At 49.8% G+C, this 21,302-nt stretch overlaps 1 protein-coding gene across 1 annotated transcript; it reads right to left on the minus strand.

Annotated features, from left to right (window-relative positions):
• Window positions 1-4,619: 4,619 nt before the first annotated feature.
• On the minus strand, window positions 4,620-6,329 carry HOXA13 (homeobox A13). The gene is made up of 2 exons (XM_061465060.1): window positions 5,557-6,329; window positions 4,620-4,964 (listed from the first exon to the last, which is right to left on the minus strand). Exons 1-2 carry the CDS (start codon window positions 6,227-6,229, stop codon window positions 4,720-4,722), a joined length of 918 nt encoding a protein of 305 aa, XP_061321044.1. The 5' UTR covers window positions 6,230-6,329; the 3' UTR covers window positions 4,620-4,719.
• Between the last annotated feature and the right edge of the window lie 14,973 nt (window positions 6,330-21,302).

A 21,302-nucleotide genomic window follows, 5' to 3' on the forward strand; every position in this document is an offset into this window, starting at 1 on the left:
TGAGCGCTTTGTTTTTTAATTTTGTGTTTGCTTTCTCTTCAAATCCTTCTTCCGGCATTTTTAATTATTTATTTTTTTTAATGTCTTCAAGTAAACCTCCTCGCACTTTAACTCTGCACAGTGAGCTAGGCACAGTAAGTTCACCACCCCCATTTAAATATTCTCGGTAACACGGGGAATATAATAATAATTCTGCCCGAACCGCGTGCAGGGACGGGCTTCGTGAGGTAATGTATCACACTGCTTAATTATTTTCGTTGGTGATATATTTGCTTGCAAAACATATTAGGGATGTATTTTAGGACTCTGGAGGCGGATTGGTGAGAGGGGAATATGCAATACAACAGCAATTTGTACTTGAAAATGTATGTGCCAACAGCTTTTGGACGGTAAACGAAGGTAATAAATAACACGAACACCCCCCCCCCCCCACACACACACACACGCTCTCCCCCACGCTCAGAGACCACACCGACCCGGCCGAGGGACGAAGGGATGGGGGCGCGGTGTGCAGCCGGGGATTGCCAGACATGCGGTGAAACCGGTGCGAGGGCAGGCAGGCCACGCAAGACCCGCACAAGGAATCTTTCGCGGCTCATAAAACCTCAGACACACGTATCCGCATCGCAGAGGGTTCCGCCGGGCACCGCCGCTCCCTGCAGTCCCTCATCTTGGGTTCCCGGAGTTCCCGGCCTTTACTCACTTGAACAAGCCACTCGCCCCCACATGGGACATTTTCCGAGCTCGGCCTCGAGTCGGGCCCGAAGAGGTGGCAGCAGGTACGAGAGGAGCCGCTGGCACCGCCGGACCTAGCGTGGAGCCTCCTGAGAAGAGCCGCCGCACACCCAGTTGACCGAGGGAGACACCCCGGCGGGATGGGGAGCTCCGCAGCCAGACCGATCCCTCTTCTCCGCGGGGACTCTCTGTTGCAGGGCCGGGAAATATGACCTGCTCCTCCGGTTGAAGCCTGCGAGAGCCTCGACGCTGACTTACATGGTAGCAGGGGTGCGATCCAAAATGTTACCTTACTCCTGCCAGCAATCGCGAGTCAAACGCTCCCGTTTTTACCCTGTGAAATATATATGCGGCAGAGCTATTTGAACAGTAGTGGGAATTTAAATTCGCTAATCCACGGTTAGTCTAGAAATGTTTAGCAGATTTGAACGGTAGGTAGTTCAGTGTGAAAACAATTTTTAAACGCTAGGTCCGATTAAAAGTTACCATTAAAGGAAAAAAACACAACAAAACCCAAACCCCTTTTATTTTACTAGTGTCGGCCATATTCTCGTTGTGGGTTTCTTTCAAGGAGCCCTTGAATTATATCGCTCTGGGGCATGGTGTGAAAATAGAAGATCCTGCCTAAGATACGAAGGATTCGAATCCTGCCTATCTCCCCCATCTCCGACCTGCAGTACATGTAATTTGCGGCGTGTCTCATGCAATAATTATACAGGTTGCGAAATACAGCGGAATAAATAGAATTATTCACTCGGAGAGAGAACAAGTGTAATTCACGAGTGGCTTTCTCCAGGCAATTGAGCTCCTTCAGGAGAAAGAGTTGCAAAGAGGCGGAGGAAAGGCGGCTGTCCGGTGCGTGCAGCCAGTACAACGGGCGGGTATCTGCCCGCGGGCGTCAGGTACAGCCGGTGCGAGATCGGCCAGAAGAGCCAGTCCACAGCCCCTAACCCCGCGCAGGGTGCAGCTGGGAAGAGAGGCTGCGGGCGGCTTCAGTAACCCCAAACCCAGCGCGGCACTTGCTGCCTGCTTCAGCCCCTGTGAAAGCCCCAGGCCACGAGAGTCGTGGATGCTGCTGGCTCCCCGAGGGCGAGGCGGGTCCCACGCGGGTCCCCTGGCCCGTGTGCATCCCAAGCCCCTACCTCATAGGCATGGGATGTTGCCCTCTCGGGTGATGTGTCCGTGGGTCTTTGACCACTGTTCCAGGCCGCCGGCAGTCACAGTCCTCGCTATAAAGGGCTGTTCCCCGCCATCCTAGAGGGACACGGGGTCACCCCAAGGCACAGCTTAACTGCACGGCCTGGAAACCAGCTGCCATTTCTCTATCTCTTCCCTCCTACTTTCTGAGCGGGATGGGGGAAATCTTGCCCAGAATATTCCTGTCCGGCCTCCGAAGCGATGCAGCAGACATTCCCACGCTCCGCAGCCGCGGGTTTTCACGGCTTGAAAAACCACAGCACTCCGCGGTCTCTGCGCACCCCGAAAGGCTCCCGCACACGGCAGGAAAGTTAAAAACCCGCACTCATGGAGCGCAAAGCCCCGACATGCCCGCCTCCTGGAAAACAGATCCCGCTCCCGCAGGTACTTTTCATGTAAGTTATTGCACGAACGCGTTACAGCCAGATCTGAGGGGCAGAAAGCGCTTGGAGCTGATCCCTGTCGAGGTGGCTCCTTTTGAATTTCACAAATGTAAAGCTAGAAGCACTCAGAGAGCGCGGTATCTGATACCCTCTAAATGCACCGTAAAGGTCCCCCAGTAGCTCTAATTAGAGCTGCAGACCACCGCAGGAGACGGGCGGCGAAAGCAAACATCTCTTTGTGCCCGACCGAACTCTCCCGCCACTCACAGTACCGGCCGGACACCGGCGGCTCCTCGCCCTGCACCTTCATCCCCTCGCCGGGTACTGGCTAAAAGCCGATTCTCACGCCGGGCTAGGGCTCATCGGTGTCCTGCCACCACTAGAAAGAGAGAGCAGAGCACAACTTGCTCCGTGCTCTGCCTTGCAGGCTCAGGCGTATTCTACGCAGAGGGATATGCGGGTCCCACAAGTGTGCGCGCCCGCCGGCGGGGAAGATGCTGCGCGGGCGCGGTCAGGTGAGGGCGCAGCACGGCGGCGGCCACGAGGTGGCGCTGTCGGCCCGCAGATCCCTCCGGCGCGGGTAGCTGTCAAAAGTCAAGGTCACAAATCGGCTGGTTTTTCCTCAAGGTCAAGGTTTCAGGCCTTGCCCGTCCTGTCATCGCCATGCAGCAACCCCCCCCCCCCCCCCCCCCACCTTCCCGACGAGGCAACGCTGGGCTGGGCAGCTTCCCTTGTCCCAAGGGCCGGCCACTGGCCTCCATTTCCAGGCCAGGGTTGCAGCTCTGCGCGGGTATCATCCTGCACTTCCTCCCCCCGGCCCCCAGCCCTCTGCAAAACCACTGCTCAACATTACTGAAATATTCACAGTTTAGGAACGCTGCTTATGAGGCGTGCCAGTCCTCAGATAAACACCATCCAGAAAAAAAGAGCCCACCATATATACATAAGCTATGTAATGGAAGACAACGGTATTACAATTATAAGACAGATACATTGTATATATATATATTTTTTTTTTTCTGATGAAATGCACGTAGGTATGGAAAAATAAAGAGTATTTCTGTCAGGGTTTATTACAGTGACTATTTTATTAACAGTATTAATACTACTATACCTGTCTACACGTCTTGGGTTTTCATTTTTCAGTAGAAATATAAAAAAAAAAAAAAAAAAGGGTGCACAAGTACATTTTCACAGTGCGCTGATTTTTTTTTATTTACAAGATAGCTTCTTATAGTGAATAAAAACAAAATAATGTGCTGGTTGAAATAACTGATTGGATTAAAAGGTGCTGTAAAAAGAATCCCTAAACGTTCTACTGCGGCCTCATAACAGACAATAAACAAGGAGAAACGACTAATTACTTATAGATCAAAATATAGATTATATAAATCAAAATACTTCTGGGAAAAAATGCATTTCAGTTAAAAGTTCTTGGATTTTTTTTTTTCTAGGGAGGGTTTGGTTTTCTTCCTACTGTGAAGAAATGCCAATGTTCACGGGTTTTGTATCCACCCAGAGTCAAACATTAAAAATTTTCCAGGGACTTAGAGTATGAATTCTTGAAGATTATTTAAGGTTTATAATAGGCATAGTCCTTAAAAAGATATCAATTGTACGGTCTCCAGGAGAAAAATAAACAACAACAAAAAAACAGTTCAGATGACAAGAAATCATCTGTTGAAAATAAAAATTAAAACCGAAAGACATCTCCAAGCAAACGTTTTCCTTCCTATCCCCACTACTTCACGATGTTTTAGAATTTGCTATCAAGATAGATCCTCCATAGAGCTTCCTTCATTACTGATGTCTCTGAAATCCTTATTCAGTACCTTCAAAGTTTATTATTATTTTTTGACATTAAATGCATTGTTTAAAATCTTACAGTAATTGTTTGGGGTTTTTTTTTCCCCACTATGGTTTACCTGAGCAGTCATTCAACATACAGTTTGGATTGCAATGGAAGAAAACCAAATTATGTGTCCACATCGACATCCTCACGTTAATCACCTCTTGCATCGTGGCCACGAAGAGTCTTCTCAAATAATAAGGTCGTAGAAATACTTACAAGTTTCTCAGAAAAGCGTGTCTTAACTGCAAGTGTATCTCTCGGTGCTGGGCGGGTGGGCTTTCCAGTCTGTCAGTGATACTGGCTGGCTGCTTGGGATTTCAGGAGAACTGTCAGGTTTAGCCATTTTTGCAACAGCAATATTAAAAAAAAAAAAAAAGCAAAAGTAAGGAAAAAAAAAAAGAAGCTATAATTCCAAAGATACAGATTTCTTGTTCTGAAATAAGAGGTTCATTGTCTTTTCTCTTTTTAATTATTATTAATAATTATTTTAATCTGAACACGAAAAAAAAAGTTCTGAAACTTTTGAGTTGCTGCTTCTCCATTTTTAATCCATTAACTGGTGGTCTTCAATTTGTTGATCACTTTTTTCTCTTTGACCCTTCTGTTTTGGAACCAGATTGTGACCTGTCTCTCTGATAGATTTGTAGTCGCAGATATCCTCCTCCGTTTGTCTTTGGTTATGAATTTATTTGTAGCGTATTCCCTTTCGAGTTCTTTTAACTGGACCTTTGTGTAAGGCACTCGTTTCTTTCTCCCACGTCTGTACGAGTTCGCGTCCGAGGGATGCGAAACGACGTCTGGAATAGAAAAACCACGCAGGGAAGCGTTAGAAAACAGCTCGAACAGCTTAGGACATCTACAAGAGGTGCAGGGCTGAGAGTTACAGCGCAGTCCCTGCCTGTCCCGCTCCAGCCCGGCTGCTAAAGCCCGGCTTAGCCTCCGGGGTTTCCGCTGCCTGGCCGCCGCAGGCAGCTTTCAGGCACGGGAGAGCTCGCTGCTGTCAGACAGACAGTCACGGCCACAGACTCGAGGGAGAACCGCGCGGGGCTGCAGCCATTGCCCTAGGCTGCGTGCTCCGGCACTTACGGGAAATAGTACCGCAGCCCTCTCTGCGGCCCTTTTCAGCTGTTTCCTCTCCCGGTGCCGGCAGCAGGGCCGGGCGGGCTAGGCGGGATGCGCCGTGAGCCTGTGGGGGGCAGGGGGCGGCACCGGGGCCTCTCCAGCGGAGCCGGGGCATGTGCGAGATGGGGCCGCGGATAGCGGGAGGGGCGGGGAAGGGTCAGCCCGGGGATAATCCCGGAGCCCCGCCGGCGGAATACCCAGGAGGAGTGAGTGGGGGAAGAAGAGAAGGGGGGTGGAAGTTGCAGGGGAGCCATGCAGGTGTATTACCCGGGAGGGTGGATTTCCAGAGGTGAGGCGGCTGGGTCTGCTCCTTGGGGCAGTACACTTGCCCATTCCACCCATTGGTGATGGCCCAAGGCTGATAGCTGTCCATGGGGAGCAGGGGGTCGTGGCGCGGCTCGCCGGGGCCGCCGATGGCGGGCACCACAGGCATATCCAAATAGCCGGGCACCGGCTGGTAGGGCCCGGCGGCGTAGCCCTGGTAGAAGGCGAACTCCTTGGCCCGCGACGTGAACTCCTCGCCGGAGACCGAAGTGTCCATGTACTTGTCGGCGAAAGTGGAGGCGGGCTGGGCGCAGGATTTGATGGCGTTGTGGTGGGTCATGCGGCAGGGGTAGTAGCCGCTGCCGAAGTAGCCATAGGGTAGCGCGGCGCCGGAGGAGCTCTGCACGGCGGCCGAGCAGGGGCTGCACTGCTTGACAGCGGGCTCAGCCATGCCGGCGGCGGGGGCCTCGCTGGAGGTGTAGGCAGCGGAGCTGGGGGCGGCCAGGGGCGCGGGGTGAGCCATCAGGTTGCGGCAGGGGTTGGCCGCCGCCGCCGCCGCGAAGTTGCTGCCGGCGTGAAACCCGTCCATGTTCTTATTGATCTCATCCAGGCTGTTGTCGTAGAGGAACATGACGGGCTCGATCCAGCGGGGGTGGAGGAGCACGGAGGCTGTCATAGCCCGCTCCGCATTGAGACTAGTGGCTCTTTTTTAAAAGCCCCAAAGACTGAAAAAAGAGATACTGAATCTGCGGGACTTGACCAAGGCTGACGCGCCAGTGTCGCGCCAGGCCGGCCCTCATTGGGCCGCGCTCCCCCACGTGATATGCAAAGCAGCTGATAAACATCTGAAGGAATAAAGTGGAGATAATTAAATAACGCCATAACAGCGCAGGGCCGGGTCCCGGCACGGGGGCGCGGGCACGGGCAGGGGGGCGGGCACGGCGAGGTCCTGCTGCCGCGCGGGGCGCGGGTGCGGCGGGGGGAGGAGAGGTGGGGGGGGACCGCCCGTCAGCCCTCTCCCTCCCTTCTTCCTCCTTCCTCCCTCCGGCCCTCCCACCCTCCCTCGCTCTCTCCCCTCGCCACCGATGAGTGAGCATTTTGGCCCCGTTGTTGCCTGCGGCACGCTCCTGAAGGTGCGGGACTACCCCGGCACCCCGCCGGATTTCTCCCCCGCGCAGCTTATCCCCACCCCGAGGGCCGCGGGAGCCCCGGAGTCCTCCCCTCATATACCGGGAAGGGGGCCGAGCCGCACCACTCCGACCTCCCCGGCCTGAACCGGTGCCTCTGCCCGGAGATGGCTGACGGGCTCCCGGGCCGTTCCCCGGGCCGCATGCCGGGACAGATAAGGCTCTGGAAACAGAGCCTCAGGGTCCTTTCCGGGTGTTTTCCTCCTTCCTTCCCGCCCGTCGAAAGCCCAAGACCCATCTCGCTCCTCTTGCCACAAAGCCTCAGAAGTCAGATAAGAGGAACAGATCAGGAAATCACGAATTTATGTATTATTATCCTTTAGGACGCGCTCGGGGAGCGGGAGGGTTAACTGGATCTCCATCGCCACTCTGCTGTATTATTCGTTGCTGTAATAATAAAACCCGGGGCCTACAATTCAGCTTGAATCTTTCTTGGCTATAAAATACCATGTCGGCTTGTACAGTGCGCGCACGGTCCCACGGCGCTTTTTCGTGCTGGGAAAAATATGGTTTATTGGCTGAAAATTATTCTTCTTCAAGCTCTTACCTCTCTGCAGGCGAAAGCTAAAAAAAAAAAAAACAAATCCCAAACAAACCCACAAACTTACAATTGCTTTCCCTTTTCGTGATAAATGTTACAATCTTTCATAGGGCGAAATAATTTCAATTTTTAATATTATCCCACTCCCACCGGCGCAGATGCATTTCCCGTCTTCATTTGCGTACAGCCTTGAACTCTAAACCCTCCATCACTGAGCTATCAATAAACTTGACCTAAACCAGCGTTCATCTCGTCGTTAACAGCTCTCAGCCTTCTCGCATGTGGACAAAACAGCCCCAAATACTCCCATCCTGAAAACTAATTCTATTCCCCCCCCCACACACAATTGCATGTTGCTTTGTTTTGCGCCTGACAGCTCGGCGTATTTATTATCCTATTGTGCTTCCCATTGACGTTGTCGCATTGTTTTGCCCGCATGGCTACAAGCGCAGAGCAATCCCGGGACGTACATTGTTACCGAGCAGGCTTTTCCTTGCCTAGCGCAGAGCTCCCAGTCATGAGAAGTAGCCCTTTGGCGCCCATGGAGTTTTGTTTTATTTTTTTTTTCAAGGTGCTTTTTCCAATGAGTTGGGATACCTGGAGTCGCTGTCATTCCCCTGCTAATTTGGCACCGGTTTAGCCCTTTTTTCCTTCGTTGTAGCCAATAAAGAGTTCCCATCCTGACTTTGCATACACTTTTCCGCATTCTTCCTCATGGCCAAAAGCAAATATTTATTCCCTGCATATTTCTCCTTTTTTTTTTTGAGGCTCCAGTTTTGAAACCTGTGGATTCCCCAGGCCAGACATTGCTTGGCTGGCATGAACTGGGTCGGTTTGTTTCTCTCTGTTACGCTCGAGGCTGCTTCTGAAAATCGAGTTGCAAAGGGGGGGGGGGGGGGGGGGGAGGCGGGGGGCACTAAGTGGTAAAGGAAGGCAGCGTTGTTTTACATACGGGTTAGACACGGCTAGAGGCCAAGGTCAAGTTGAAAGTTGCAGTCTAGCCAATGTGAGAACTGTCATTCACAGCCCTAAAATCTGTCTGATTTGTTAAAAAACGGGTAGCCATGAGAATATTAATCTCCACATCTCTCCCCCTCCCCAGTTCGGCCCCCCTTTGTAAACTCCTCTCCTTCAGCCGCGGAGCTCTTCTCCCTCATCTGACTCTGCTTTCCAAGAGACTTTCCATGAGCAAGGAGAAGCCGTGTAGAACTGTAGCTTTCAGCCCCGGTGCAAACTGCACAAGTGGTAGAGGACTGGGGGGCCGACGAGGGGGGTACAGGGAGAGCATCCGATCTACTGAGTTTTAGTGGTTGTTTTTTTGTTTTGTTTACCCACTTGGGGCTGTTCCAGCCTTGTGTGCGAAAGGGAGAAGGAAGATTAGATTAAAGAGCTTTTCTTTTCTCCCTTCCCTGCGTCTCTCCCTCGCTCTAGAGCTCAATTTGATCATTTGGGAAGAGGGCCATGCTTTTCATGGTGATAAGAGCAATGATACGACTGTCCCTATCCCGTTTGCCATGGGGGGGGGGGGGGGGAGTCAGGCAATGAGACCGTTTCCTCAGAAGAGGCAAAATGGCATCTGCAGGGAGCGTATGCAGCAGCAGTATAACAGTTATTGTCGGACGCGGAACTTTACGCCTTTGTTTTGCTTTTAGAATTTGACTGACTTTTAATAAATTCTTGACACCAAGAGAGGAGAAAAGCCTCGTCAACTACTTTAGATTTCAGATGACCACCCCCCCAGTAAGTTTTCATTCCCCAGCTATAATTCCTTCCTGCCTTAAAGGGTATTTACCATTAAATATTAGAAAAGAACGGTGAGGGCTGAAGGCATCGAGCAGAACAGATGTTCTTCGAAAATCATGGACCCTGTATTAAACACCAGGGATAAAAATATGCCCGAGACAACCCCCGCCTTGCACATATACCGTTCCCTACCGATTGTGGAAGAGCTTTTATTTTTTGCAACTTAAGTCTTAGGATGCGCTGGATAAATTAACCAAAAGGCAGAAAGAGTTTATTGATTGATTTGGCCGTGCTCCACAAACGCTTCATTTTGGGACATTAACTTGATAATTGAATGCTTCCATGCATGCAACCGACAGACCAATCGAAGCTGCTGCTTCTGCTTCTTGTTCTTGTCCTTTTCTTTTTTTTTTCTTCCCCTTTTTCGTCCGAAATAAAGTTAGGATATAGCAAATAGAAACGTATGGTAGAGTCTCAACATTTTTTCCAAGAGATCTGATGCAAACTTCCGAACTGCTTTGCATTTATATAGCGTATAAAACATCTTGGAGAGAAATACATCTGTTAAAACGTTTCCTTCAAAACGGCTATTAATTCCTTAGGGAGCAAGGGGATGAACAACCATGATCAGCAGGAGGATTTTAGAAGGTACTGAATCCTTTTGGAGCCTGGCAATTTCTCACTGATTTTCCTATTCGGCGGCAGCCCCACCTCGTAGTGCACGGCCATACCCATCTCAGGTACTACAAAAAGCTTTAGTGGCGTTTTCTTCCCTTGGCTGCCCTGAGAGTGGTCGGATGTGTTTGACCCACTTCGCAGGTGTGAGGGTGGAATTTTGCCCTTACAAGTGTTTTGAATCAGGTCATTGTGTATTCCTGGCACCGTAAAGCCAAAGATAGTCTTGGCATGGTGAGGGCTGCGGGATTTCGGCCTTAAACGAGAGCATATAAATAATTTGTAAATCTCCCCATGCGATAGGAATATGGCCACTTACTTTCCTAAAGAGGCCTTAAAATTTCGCTTTCCTTAGAGAAACAAAAAGTGTTTTCAGCTAAATATCAGCTTTTGCAAATACGGAGTTTGTCGACAGAGCATATAGAAGGTTTAGGGGTTTTATTTTTCCAAGCCAGCCTTTGTGTGGTGACACCCCCATCCACCCTCCGGAGCCCTTCCACGGAAATGCCCGGCTGAGGGGAATTCTCATTTCTTGTAGGATAATCGCAATCGTACAAATAGAGCAGAAAAACTATCGCCCAAATAAATCCACTCTTATTTTTCCATCCCCTGCTTAGAGCTAATTAATGAGCATTAAGTGAGGGGAAAATCGTGGCTGATTGCTGCAAATATATGTTTGTGACAGAGCTAAATCCCCCTAAACCCGCTAAAAGGTCTTAGCTGATAATGGAGGAGCTAAACGGTAATCTTGGTCACTACTAATAATCTCGGTCCTGCAGAGCCCAGGAGTCTTGGAAGACGCGGAGTGAAGTGATAGCAGGAGCAAGAACCTTAATCGAACTTGATTTTCATGAGCAAATGAAATTTACCTGCCAGAAGGTTAATTTGGAGCAGTACAGTCACAGATGTTTTCTTCCACAATTTCTAAAGCAACAAGGATGGAGATAAACATTCCTGCCTCCGTTTTAAAGACACTTTGTATTTCAGGATATTCATGTGTTTCTAATGGAAGTAAGCAGCTTTACGAGCGGGGTTTGCAGGACATCTTAACTCTCTCCCTCCCACTGCGTGCTAAGGGGGGGGGGGGGTGCTTAGATAATTACAAAATAAGAAGCATTTGCAAAAGCAAATACGGAAGGAGAAGAGTCCGAGAAGATTTCCGAAGGCGTCTCAAAAATCCTCAGGAGCACATCAGGTACGGACCTACCTATTTCAGTCCACCCCAGCTTCCAGACAGCGCTTTCTGTAAATGAGGTGTGCTCGAAAATAACGTAATTGCTTTCACCAGAAGTGTGGGACACGGACTGGTCTTTATGGAGCCAGGTCTCAGCAGATCGCTTCACTCCGTGCTATATTTTTTCTCTGTTTCAGCTCTAGAAAATACGCTGGAGGTACTTCACATGATTAAAGTGAAAACGGGAATGATCCTGATCTCTGTCTCACGGTCAAGGTCTTTTTTCCTGCTTTTTTTCCCGGGGAAGGTTGGGGGGGGAAGTGTTGTTTTACATTTTTATCCTGTAATTTTTTCACAAGCGCATTTCCAGGGAGGGTGTGATAGCTTTCTGTTTATATTTGGCCGGTGAAAGCAACAGAAGACTGGCGTTACGCGGTGGTAGGCAGCAGAAAATATTTTACTTAAACTGTCGTGTAAATGTGGCGATGAGGAGAAGCCCTCGCGGGCTCCCTGTCAGCTGCAGGCTGCCTCAATGCAGTGATAAAGTCCTCCCTACAACTTACATTAATTTTGCCATGTAAACTGAGGAGGATTTCTTCGCCAACAGCTCTGTCCGCCAGCACAAATGGTGCAGAGAATATTTTTGTTTTACTCTTAGTCAATTCTGATAAGCGAGGAGGCCAGGCTGGCCGTGCAAGTGGCCACTGGAGTGGTTTATCAATCAGGTCGGTTAAATCTTCCAGGTAAAAATATTCTTGTATGAATGTGTAGTAGCAACAGATAACAAAAAAATACTCAAGTTAATATTCCTTGATTTTGTTGGGTCTATCCTCCGATTTTCAGGATTTAGCTTTTTGAGAGTAAATTAATTTCTTGCCTTATCTACCACAAGGTCAAAATTTCTGGTGGGGAAAAAAATAAAAGAAAATAAAGGCAGGGTACAGTGAACTGCAATAACATATCCTCTCTATTTCTGTTGGGAGCTTGTAATAATTGCTACCACATGATCACATGGTGTATTGTTGCAGCCTGATTACAATTAAACTTATCCCTCCACCTTTTTCATTAGGGGAAAAAAAAAAAATTCTTCCTGAGCTTCAGGCCCATTTTGTGCTGTTTTATTTCCCTTTGAAAAGCTGTCGGAGAGAAGCCGAAGTTGCTCTTTCCTTTACAAAGCAAGAGAAAGAGTATCCAAACCGCCCTTTTCACCACAACTTCCCTGTAATAGCGTGACATTTACATAGCGTTCGAGCAGGAGGGCTCAGGGGCAGGGGTGGACTTCGCTGATTTCTCCGAGATGCAGGGTCTTTATTATTATTATTATTATTATTATTATTGTTGTTATTATTATTATTATTATTTTTCCACGTTGAGTCCCGAGCCGTATCTTCACCTAGGGAAACAATGAGGCTCCCAGAGCTAAAGACGCCTGTGCGCAGTATCTACAGAAAGAAAGGAAAGAGGGGGAAGAAAAAAAAATCATACAGGAAACATTGGACATGTTTGCCTTCACTGGAAGACAGCTGTTTGAGTACATTCTCCAAGAGGGTTTTTTGGTTCCCTTTTCAGAAGTGGTTTTAGTGATTAAAACATTGACTTGATGGAGGTAGTTTATCTCTAGTGTCTGGGTCTGTCTAACAGCTCTTTTTCCTCACTTCTCCAGCCCTTTGCTCAGATGAGACTGTACATAACTGGGGCTCTAAATCGCGTCAGCCTTAATTTGTATCTAAAGAGATATGGGGACTCACCGCGAGGACAGGAGGGGAGGCTGACTTTAGCTGGAAGGTACCTGAACCACGAGTGGGGATCATCCTACTGAGAGGACATAAAAAATCCCAAAGCCAAACCACGCTGCATCTGGCAGCTCCCTGCAACTCTGCCAAAGGTGGTGTGGAGAGGAGCAGGAATGGCTGCGGAAGAAGCCCCATGGCTGATATCCCCTGCCCCGCCGGCTCCTTCAGCAGGCCGTGCGCTGTGGGGCTGGTCCGCGGGGCTCCCTGCCCGCCGCCTGGCATGATACCGGGCTGCCTGCCCACCAGTTCGGGAAGGGACTTCCACCGGGATGGGCAGCCGCTTCGAGGCACACATGTGCTGGGAGACCCGGCCGGGTGCCGGCTCCGACCCAAGGGACCTCGCCACGGCTCCTTCTAACTCCCGGGCACAGACGGGGCTCGATTTTGGGTGTTTCGGGGTTTTCCCTCTGTACATTTAATCCACCTCTTTGGGTTTTTTGGCGGCAGGCAGTGGGTGAGAAGGAAGGTGAGTTGTCGTGGGGGAGCGCGCACCCAGGCAGGCAACGGGCGCGCACACCTGAGACGTGCCCCATGTCTCCTAGCCCTGGCTGTAGGGTATGCTTGTGACCACACACATGCCTCTCGCCTCGCCACACGTTGAGTTCATCCCCTTGCCGAGGGTCGTGCTGGAGCAAGGAGGGCTGCAGGGGAGAGTGGGGCGCCCCTCGGCCCCGGGATGGGGTTCCCATTGGCCCTCTCCCATCCCCAGGGTCATCCCACCTCTGGCTTGGTGAGAGCCTCCTTCCCGCACGGGTGGGACTCTGCGGGGACAACCCTGGGGACACGCTTCACGAGGAGAGCCTCACCATCTGCACGGATCAGCGATCAGTTTCGGGCAGAAAGAAGCAGCTGGACTCGGCTGAGTCCTCAGCACTGCTTAAATGCCCTTCATCCATGTCGTGGGTGCTCTCAGTACCAGCCACCTCCCAGCAGAAAGTTACTCGATACTGTGATACGATCCCGTGTTCTCCAATTAGCTTTACATTTCACCAAGCACACACATTTCTGTTAAAAATTTATTTGGTAAAAAAATCCAGTAAAATCGGGGTCTAGAAAATGCATTCTAGCGCCTAGGGTCCATTTCTCAGGTACATGTAATACGTGCTGTCTTTAATAACAAGAGACATTTGCTACTCTTCATGTCAGATGGAACTAATGTCTTTCCATCCATACCGTGAACACATTCTCTAAATAGGAATTATACAGTATTTTCCTTTAAACATAACACCAACCAAATGCAGACTAGCTGATAACTTGCATCTCTGGGTAAGCATATTGTTCCCTTCATTTTTGCTGAATCATGCATTTTTCCAAAAAGCTTTTTGTATTTTATGTCTTCTTTAGATAAGCACTTACATATGTGGCCCTGTTGAAGGCTAAATCCCATTCTTACATACGCGACAGCTGACTGTACTTCTAAGACGTTATTTACTCTGGGCTCAGCTTAAAGTGGTGCGTTTGAGGCTGGTAGTTCATCAGGAAAGGCGGGAGCAGAGTCGGTCCAGAATTAACCCGCACTCAGCGCACTCCCGCAGCTCCCATCTGCCCATGTTTGGGCTTAGACCTTCTCATCTGGGATATGGACTCCATCTGCCCGAGCACACCGAACTGGGGGTCCTTGAAGGTGACGGTCAGCTGGATTCCGGACAACACCTGGCATTGAGAGCCTGTGTCTCTCCGCTCACCTAGGAGCGGGTGTGGATGAGAGGGCGCAGGCTCTTCCATCCTGTCCACGGGTGAGAGGCAGGGGGAAAGAGAAAGAGCAGAGACGGCCTCAGCCCAGAAAAAGCAGCCCTGCTGCAGTGCTGGGAGCCTTCTGAGAGAGAAACCCGGGGAGAGGGATCCAGGCTGGTGCCAAGGAGCTGAAGTGGAGCTCAGGGCACACGCCAAGGTTCCCACGCTCAGAAGACAATTCGCAACATCCCGGGAGCCAAAGTATATTTAGTTCAATAATGGCACGGAGAAAAGGGAGTGTTTTCACAGCAACCTCTCTGATATAAGAAATAATGAGCTGCGAAACAATGAAGGTTAGCCTCTAGTCGGGCATGCCCCTTGCTCTCCCGGAGCAGATACCTAAGGGAAGAAATTCCCCCGGCCACTTGCACGCAACCCGGGGCCGCCTTCCTGCAGATGTGGCTGCCCTGGTGCCAGCTAATGAGTATCCCTGCTCCGAGCCGCTTCCTCCCCATTGTGAAGAAGATACTCTCTGCTGTCAGTAATTACTAATTGTCATCCACTTTCATAAGACCGTATTTCTTTGCAATTTCTCTTGCTGAGTGCGGGGACTATGTCAAATCATCTGTCATCTCCCGGTGCAGCCCGCTGCCAGCCCGCCCCCCTAAAAAGAAAACAAAAGAAATAAAAGAAGAAAACCACAGCTGAATGTAACCTAAAGCAACATCTCGTAGGTAGTGTTGCAAGAGAAACGTAAAGGCTCGAGTTTCTTTGCTCAGCAGAAGCAAAGAAACACAAAGATCCGCTGGACACCGGTTTCTCCCTGTTCTCAGGTCAACACATTCTCAGTCCTGGGGCTCTATCTGGAGAAATCCAGACCGGAGCGTGGACACGGATCCAGGCTGAAACCTGCGTGCAAAGCCAGTAGAAACTGGTCGGGCCCAGGCTATGGGGACACGGCAGTGGTCCCGGAGGGCATGGGGAGAACCTAGGAGGAGGTGTGTCACGTCCCGGGGCCCCGGTACCGGAGCCCACCTACTGTAGGGGGAACAGCCCGCTCCCGGTCCCATAACCCGCCAGGAAGTTTTACCTACAAGGAATAATTTCGCTAAGAGGTGGTGAAGGCACGAACAGACACGTCATCACCATTCTGGGTGATGTAAATATTTGGCAAATAAAGGAGAGGGAGCTTGTTTGACCTATTAATTTTCTTGGAGGCTGGAGGGAGGTGGGTTCCGGGTCTGTGGCTGCCCTTGGGGTCACTAAAAGAGAGGTCAGAAGTTTGTACTGAGGTTCCTAGGAAGCCTGGACACGCCTAGACAATCAAGTAACCGTCATTTCATAATGCTCTTTCAGTCAAGTTCTCATCTTTGGTAGGATGGAAAGACCATTGCAAAAGGAAAAACAAAAATCCACTGTAGCCGGAAGATGACATTAGGTATGTGGCTATCCCAGTGAGAGAATTAAGATTAAGCTTCATTTATTGGGGGTTAGTGTGTGTGATGGATTGTACTTCTTTTTTAACAATAACCACAGGATTGAAACCTTAAAAACTGTGAGCAAGAATATCCCAACTGCCATAAAAACTGCCTGTATATAAAAAGAGAATCCCGTATAACTCCACAGCGGAAATCGGTTAGCAAGTATCCTCTGCCCGTTTGCAAACATCAAATGTTCCTGCCATATGTCTGTTCTTATTTGTATACCAGCTAAGAAACCTGAAACGTATATATGAGATATTAAAACGAAACATGAAAGATTTTCTCAGAAATCTGTGAGAAGGGAATGTAGGTCTGAGGCGGGGGTTAAAGGAAGTAAAAAAACCCCAAGTGATGCTATTGCCAAAAACTTTAATATTGAACAACACAGCTGAAGCTTTTATCACGGTACGAAATTTACAGCCTAATAGTTCAAACCTGCATGCTCATAGCAAAATGTCTCTTCCCCTTTCTGGGTACCCAAAGGGATCATTTTGCTCTCCGAGGTGAGGAGCATACCTGCAAGCCAGGAAAGTCTTTGGGAATGGCAAGTGACCAGCAACGTGAGAGAAAAGGGAGAGGAAGAGAAGAGAAAAGATAATGTTTTTTTAGGATCTGTAGAGATTTCTGATACTTAGAAATCGAAATGTAGCCTCGGTAGAAGTCACTGAAGCAACAAACCGACAAGGAAACCCTTGCCTAGTAAAAAGGAACCCGGAAAAAATGTGTGGGCCGTAAGAACTGTAGTTTGAGTCTTCGCAAAGTGGAGGATTCCTCCTTGGCTCCCCCTCCGCATCCTTTGGGCAGGTGGTGGGGCTTCCCACATCTTAACTGCTACAGTATTAGGTACCAGCTAAGAAGCTGGAAGTGATCTGAACTCCTTGGGAAAAGAAGAAAGGTGGGACGGGAGGAGACCACCCGATTTAGAAAATATCCCCTGACTCTCCACAAAATTGGAGAGATGCTGGCACTGGGTCGCACTGCAGCTTGGAAACGCCTTTTGTGCCCAAGGAGAAGCCACCTGCTACACGGGGGCAGCCTGGCACCCCCCCGGCACGGGAGGGTAGGTCTCTAAGATGCCGCCACATGATTCAAATCTCAAGGTCAACGCCTCCCCCTTCCTCTTTTCCTCTTTGCCCGCTCCTCCGTCCTCTCCCCAAAACCCACTGGATAAATGAAGACACGAATTTCCGCTGTGGCGCAAGGGAAACCTGGAGCCGAGCTCTCCCTCATGTTTTTTAGCCAGGCCGTCTTCTCCCCCCCCCCCCCCCCCCCGCTCCCCCTCCGCCTTTCCTGCCTACCCCTGCCGAGGTCTGGAACCCAGAAAGGAGCAGGAAGGGTTTCGGGTAAGCTCGGGTGCCCGCCGTCCCGCCGGGAGCGACGGGTGGCAGCGCCCCGCGTGTCCCGGCTTGCTCGGGTGGCTCTGCCGGGCGCCGGGGTAGGCTCCTGTCCCCTGCTAGCGATAACCGTCAGGTATTTGCAAGGGTAAACAGAGCCCCGAAGGCTGCGGGGGGAAGGTGGATATCGTTGCCTCAGTTTCAAGCACCGCCCGTGGCAAAGAAAGCGAGGCACCGGGAGCAGCACGGCGGGCTGCAGGGGTCGTGGGGCTGATGCCGGCCGGGGGCCGGTCCCGCCGGGGCAGGACTCGGGCGGGGCACCGGGAACCTCCAATGGGGGAGAACTGAGGCCGCGCTGCGGGATGCCGCCATCCCCAGTCTCGGCTCCTTGCTCAGTGACGGCGGCTCGGCAGGGTGGCGGCGACGGCGGCGGCAGGGCTCAGCGGCTGCCGGAAGAAAGGAGAGAAACGAAGAAGAGGGAAGCGGTGCGTCCGAGGAGCCGGGGTAAGCGCCTTCCCGCGGGGCGGAGGAGGTCAGGGTGCAATTGCGAGGGTTTCCCACTAGATGTCTGCACAGCTAATGATAATTGAAGGCTCTGTCCTTTCCCTGGTGTAGCCCCCAGAGCCCTACCCTCCAGCATCTTGACGTCTGTCACCCCCTTTAGAAATTAAATCCCTTTCCCTCTATCATCCTTCCCCCGCTTTTCTTCCCCCCTTTGTTTAATTTTTCTTTAAAGTGCATTCTGGATCTTAGGCTAGAATAAAATACTGATTTCTCCACAGACAAAGCTCTCTGGTGTACGACTCACGCTCTTGGAATCCTTTTATGACCTTTGATGTGTTTAAATAACACGGTAAAACTGTGCACACACCTCGGATTAAACTTTAATCATCCCAAGTCAAGGACATCCAGGTGGTAAATGACTTTACTTTGACATTTCTACTTTAGAACAATATATGATCCCAGTCGCAGGTCAGAGAGACGTTCTCAGTCTTTTCACCCTTAGAAGCTCAAATATGATTTTACCTACAGAGTTTAGAAACTCGCCCATGCTGTTACCTTCTAAAAAATAAAATAAAATTAAAAGAAAAAGAGACAAAAAGAAAGAAAAAAAAATATAACCAATCCCCAAAATCAATGCTGCCGGGATTCTGATTCTATCAGGTACCTACATACAGACTCCCCATAGGACATTGAAAACGTTCCTCTCTGTTAAGCACTGCTCTGCCTCTCGTGGGCTATGTGTGTGTATAATGATCCATACGGGAATCTAGACAAGCTTTCTTATACATGTATGCATATGTTCCCTTCGTGTGAAAAGTTGTGCCGTAGTTGACTGATTTAAGAAAAAAAAAAAGACTGCAGACTCTCTGTGGTCCCGGTGAGGTGCGAGCACCCCCTAAGAGCCCAGAGTGAGCTTGGGTCCTCACGAAACAAAACACCCTAACAAATAATGTAAGTACGTTTAAGAGAAATCTGGAACTCTTTATTTGCTCCGCTGCTAGCACCTGGTTTTAAATCGGACAACTTTGGGTTAAGACGTACGAAAGAAAGGGATTTATGGGCCTTTTTATTGTCAATCAAAGTTAAGTTAGTGACAACTAAATTTTGCGTTGATTTTTACTAACGGATCCCTTCTCAGCCTCGGCATATGCTTGTCTTGGAAGCTGTGGAGTGCAGGGAGCTAAAGCCAAGACTTTTGCATGGAGTTTTAGGTCCTGGACTCGCCTATAGGAAAGGCCTAAGCATGGGGAATCCCATCCTTCTTTTTTATTCTTTTTTATCTCAGCTTTGACTGTGAGTTACACCCGCTCCGGAAAACAAAAAAAAAAAAAAAAAAAAGAAAAAAAAAAGAAGAGGTTAACTATGCGATAAATTTCGAGGGAAACTGGTGGGAGGGAGGCGGGCTCGGGCAGTTGGCTTTGAGGGTGCAGTTAGAAGCAGGCCCATGTAGGTAGCGCAGTCTTACGGGGAAAGAGGTGAGATTTTGGCTCCTCTCGGGAGCCAAATTCCTCGGGAACTTGCGACCTTCGCAGCATAAAAAGCAAGAGAGTGAACGGTCAGCCGGCCCCGGACACACGGCAGGAGAACCGAGAAGAACATCGACACCCTCCTGGGGTCTGCCCGACCCCATGAAGTGTGGAAGGTGCTCCCGGCTCCCCGCTGGAAGCACGGGGGACGGGGGAAATGCTGCTGGCACAGAGACCTGTGGTCGTGCACGGACCTTGGCACACTCCCGAGACTTTACTCCCCTTCATTTCCAGAAGTTTGGAAGTGTTGAGTGAGAAAAAAACATCTTCGCCAAATTTCTCGGGATTTGGTGAATTGTAGGAGAGAAAAGGTCTGCTCCCGCTCCCTTCCGATACATCTGGGCTGGGCCAGGCGGCGTTATTGCCTTACGGACTGTTTCTCTTGAGTGGAGATAAATCTGGGCGAAGGAGACCCGGTCGCCATAATCGCGTCTCCCTGAAGGACAAAAGGCTGTTCTTTTTTTTGTTTCTTTAAAATTCACGGGTCTAATTATTTAACTGTTCGCTCTCTCCTCCTCTTCTAACTATGAACTCAAGATGTTTAACGTTGGAAAAATACATCAGTCGTTTTATACCGGGACAGAGCCTTTACTTGTGAAACTCGCTTTAAAAAAAAAAAAAAAACACAACCAAATCTGGAAATAATTAACTCGTACAGTTGAGAACATTATGTTTCTTATACTGTAAACGTGTCCTTACACCTTTACAAGACGTTACAGAGGACTTACTCAACTAATTGAAACTGTTATATAGCAGAGTTATGTATTCGACATACTCGTTACATTTCATCTTTATGGACTTAGAGTTTTATTCCTTTCACAGTCTTGTGATTTTTTTTTTCCCCCCAGCAGCCGGTCTTTTAATCTGCAAGAAGAAGAGACACTCGAAAAGCTGCGGGAACAGAAGCAATTTAGCGTTATTTTCTCTATAGCGGGGTGAGACGGATCATACCAGCATGGACATAGTATTGGAAAAGTAGGTAGCTCGAAAATACGAGAGCCAAAATTTTATCCCCTATTCCAACACCCCTGGGAACAATGTAGATGTGCCTACTGGATACTTTCTACTAGGTGGATTGGGTGGTGGAACCTCCTGCTTTTCCCTTCCCCCTGAAAAAAGGAAGAAGTAGTAGTAGTAGAGGTGGCAATAATAAAATAACAATAATAATAATTAAAAAAAGAAAGAAGGAGCTTCTTCAGATGCATCCTTGAGCTGGGAAAGAGCGGAGAACAAAGCCGAGCGGGCAGTGAGATGCACCCATCCCACTGAGCACCAGCATTGGGTGGCGATGACAGCCCCATCGCTGGCTGACCACAGGGATAACCTTCGCGTGGGTCCTGGGAGCCGGCAGGACACCGCTGAGCATCTGGGCGTGTGTGTAAGTGTGTGTGTATGAGTGAGCGTGCACCCACAAGGAGCAGCGGGATCGCAGCTCCTCGGGGTCCCAAGCGCGATCCTTTCTCCTTCCATGTCTCCTGCCCATCCTCTCGCCTCTCTGCAATGTCCCTTTCCTGGCCAAGGCGACTTTCTCCCGCAGACAGTTTGTCCTTCATGCTGGTCGCCAGCGAGCCAACAAGGAAAGGTTTTCACTGCTCCCACCAGTGTCACGCCTTCGGGAGCTGATGGAGATTCTTGTTCCGCCCAAAATAACCAGCGTTTACATAGGCTGACACAAATGCCCGATTCACGGGCCGGAACAGAGACCAGGATGTGGCTGTGCTCTGGGCTCGGATTTATGCTAAAGATACAGTCCTGCAATTATCATATTACGTTATTTTCAGCTCAGAGGGCAGCAGCTATTTCAGATTAATAAATTCGTGTCGTGTTCCCCCCCCCCCCCAAATTTCGTAGCTGATGTTTAAAGGCAGAACCTGACACATCAAGAAGAAAGGCAGATTGAAGACGTGAAATCTAGTGCAGGAAGGATCACTTACAGGAGGGAGGGACATGCATATTTCTTTCGCGCGCGTGTAGGAGCCAATACGCCCACACATTTACAGCTGTGCTTGTAGATGACGGAGAGCGCAGAGTTTGAGAAGATGCTTTATGAAGAAGTGTTTCCAGGGCAGTGCTGCAGTTTCAAATCTACAAGCGAGGCTTCCCGCACAGAAATCAGT

The sequence above is a fragment of the Pezoporus flaviventris genome, unplaced genomic scaffold, assembly GCF_033815535.1.
Source record: "Pezoporus flaviventris isolate CSIRO_AGI_PZ_B2104156 unplaced genomic scaffold, CSIRO_AGI_Pfla_v1 ptg000037l, whole genome shotgun sequence".
Classification (NCBI taxonomy): Eukaryota; Metazoa; Chordata; class Aves; order Psittaciformes; family Psittacidae; genus Pezoporus; species Pezoporus flaviventris.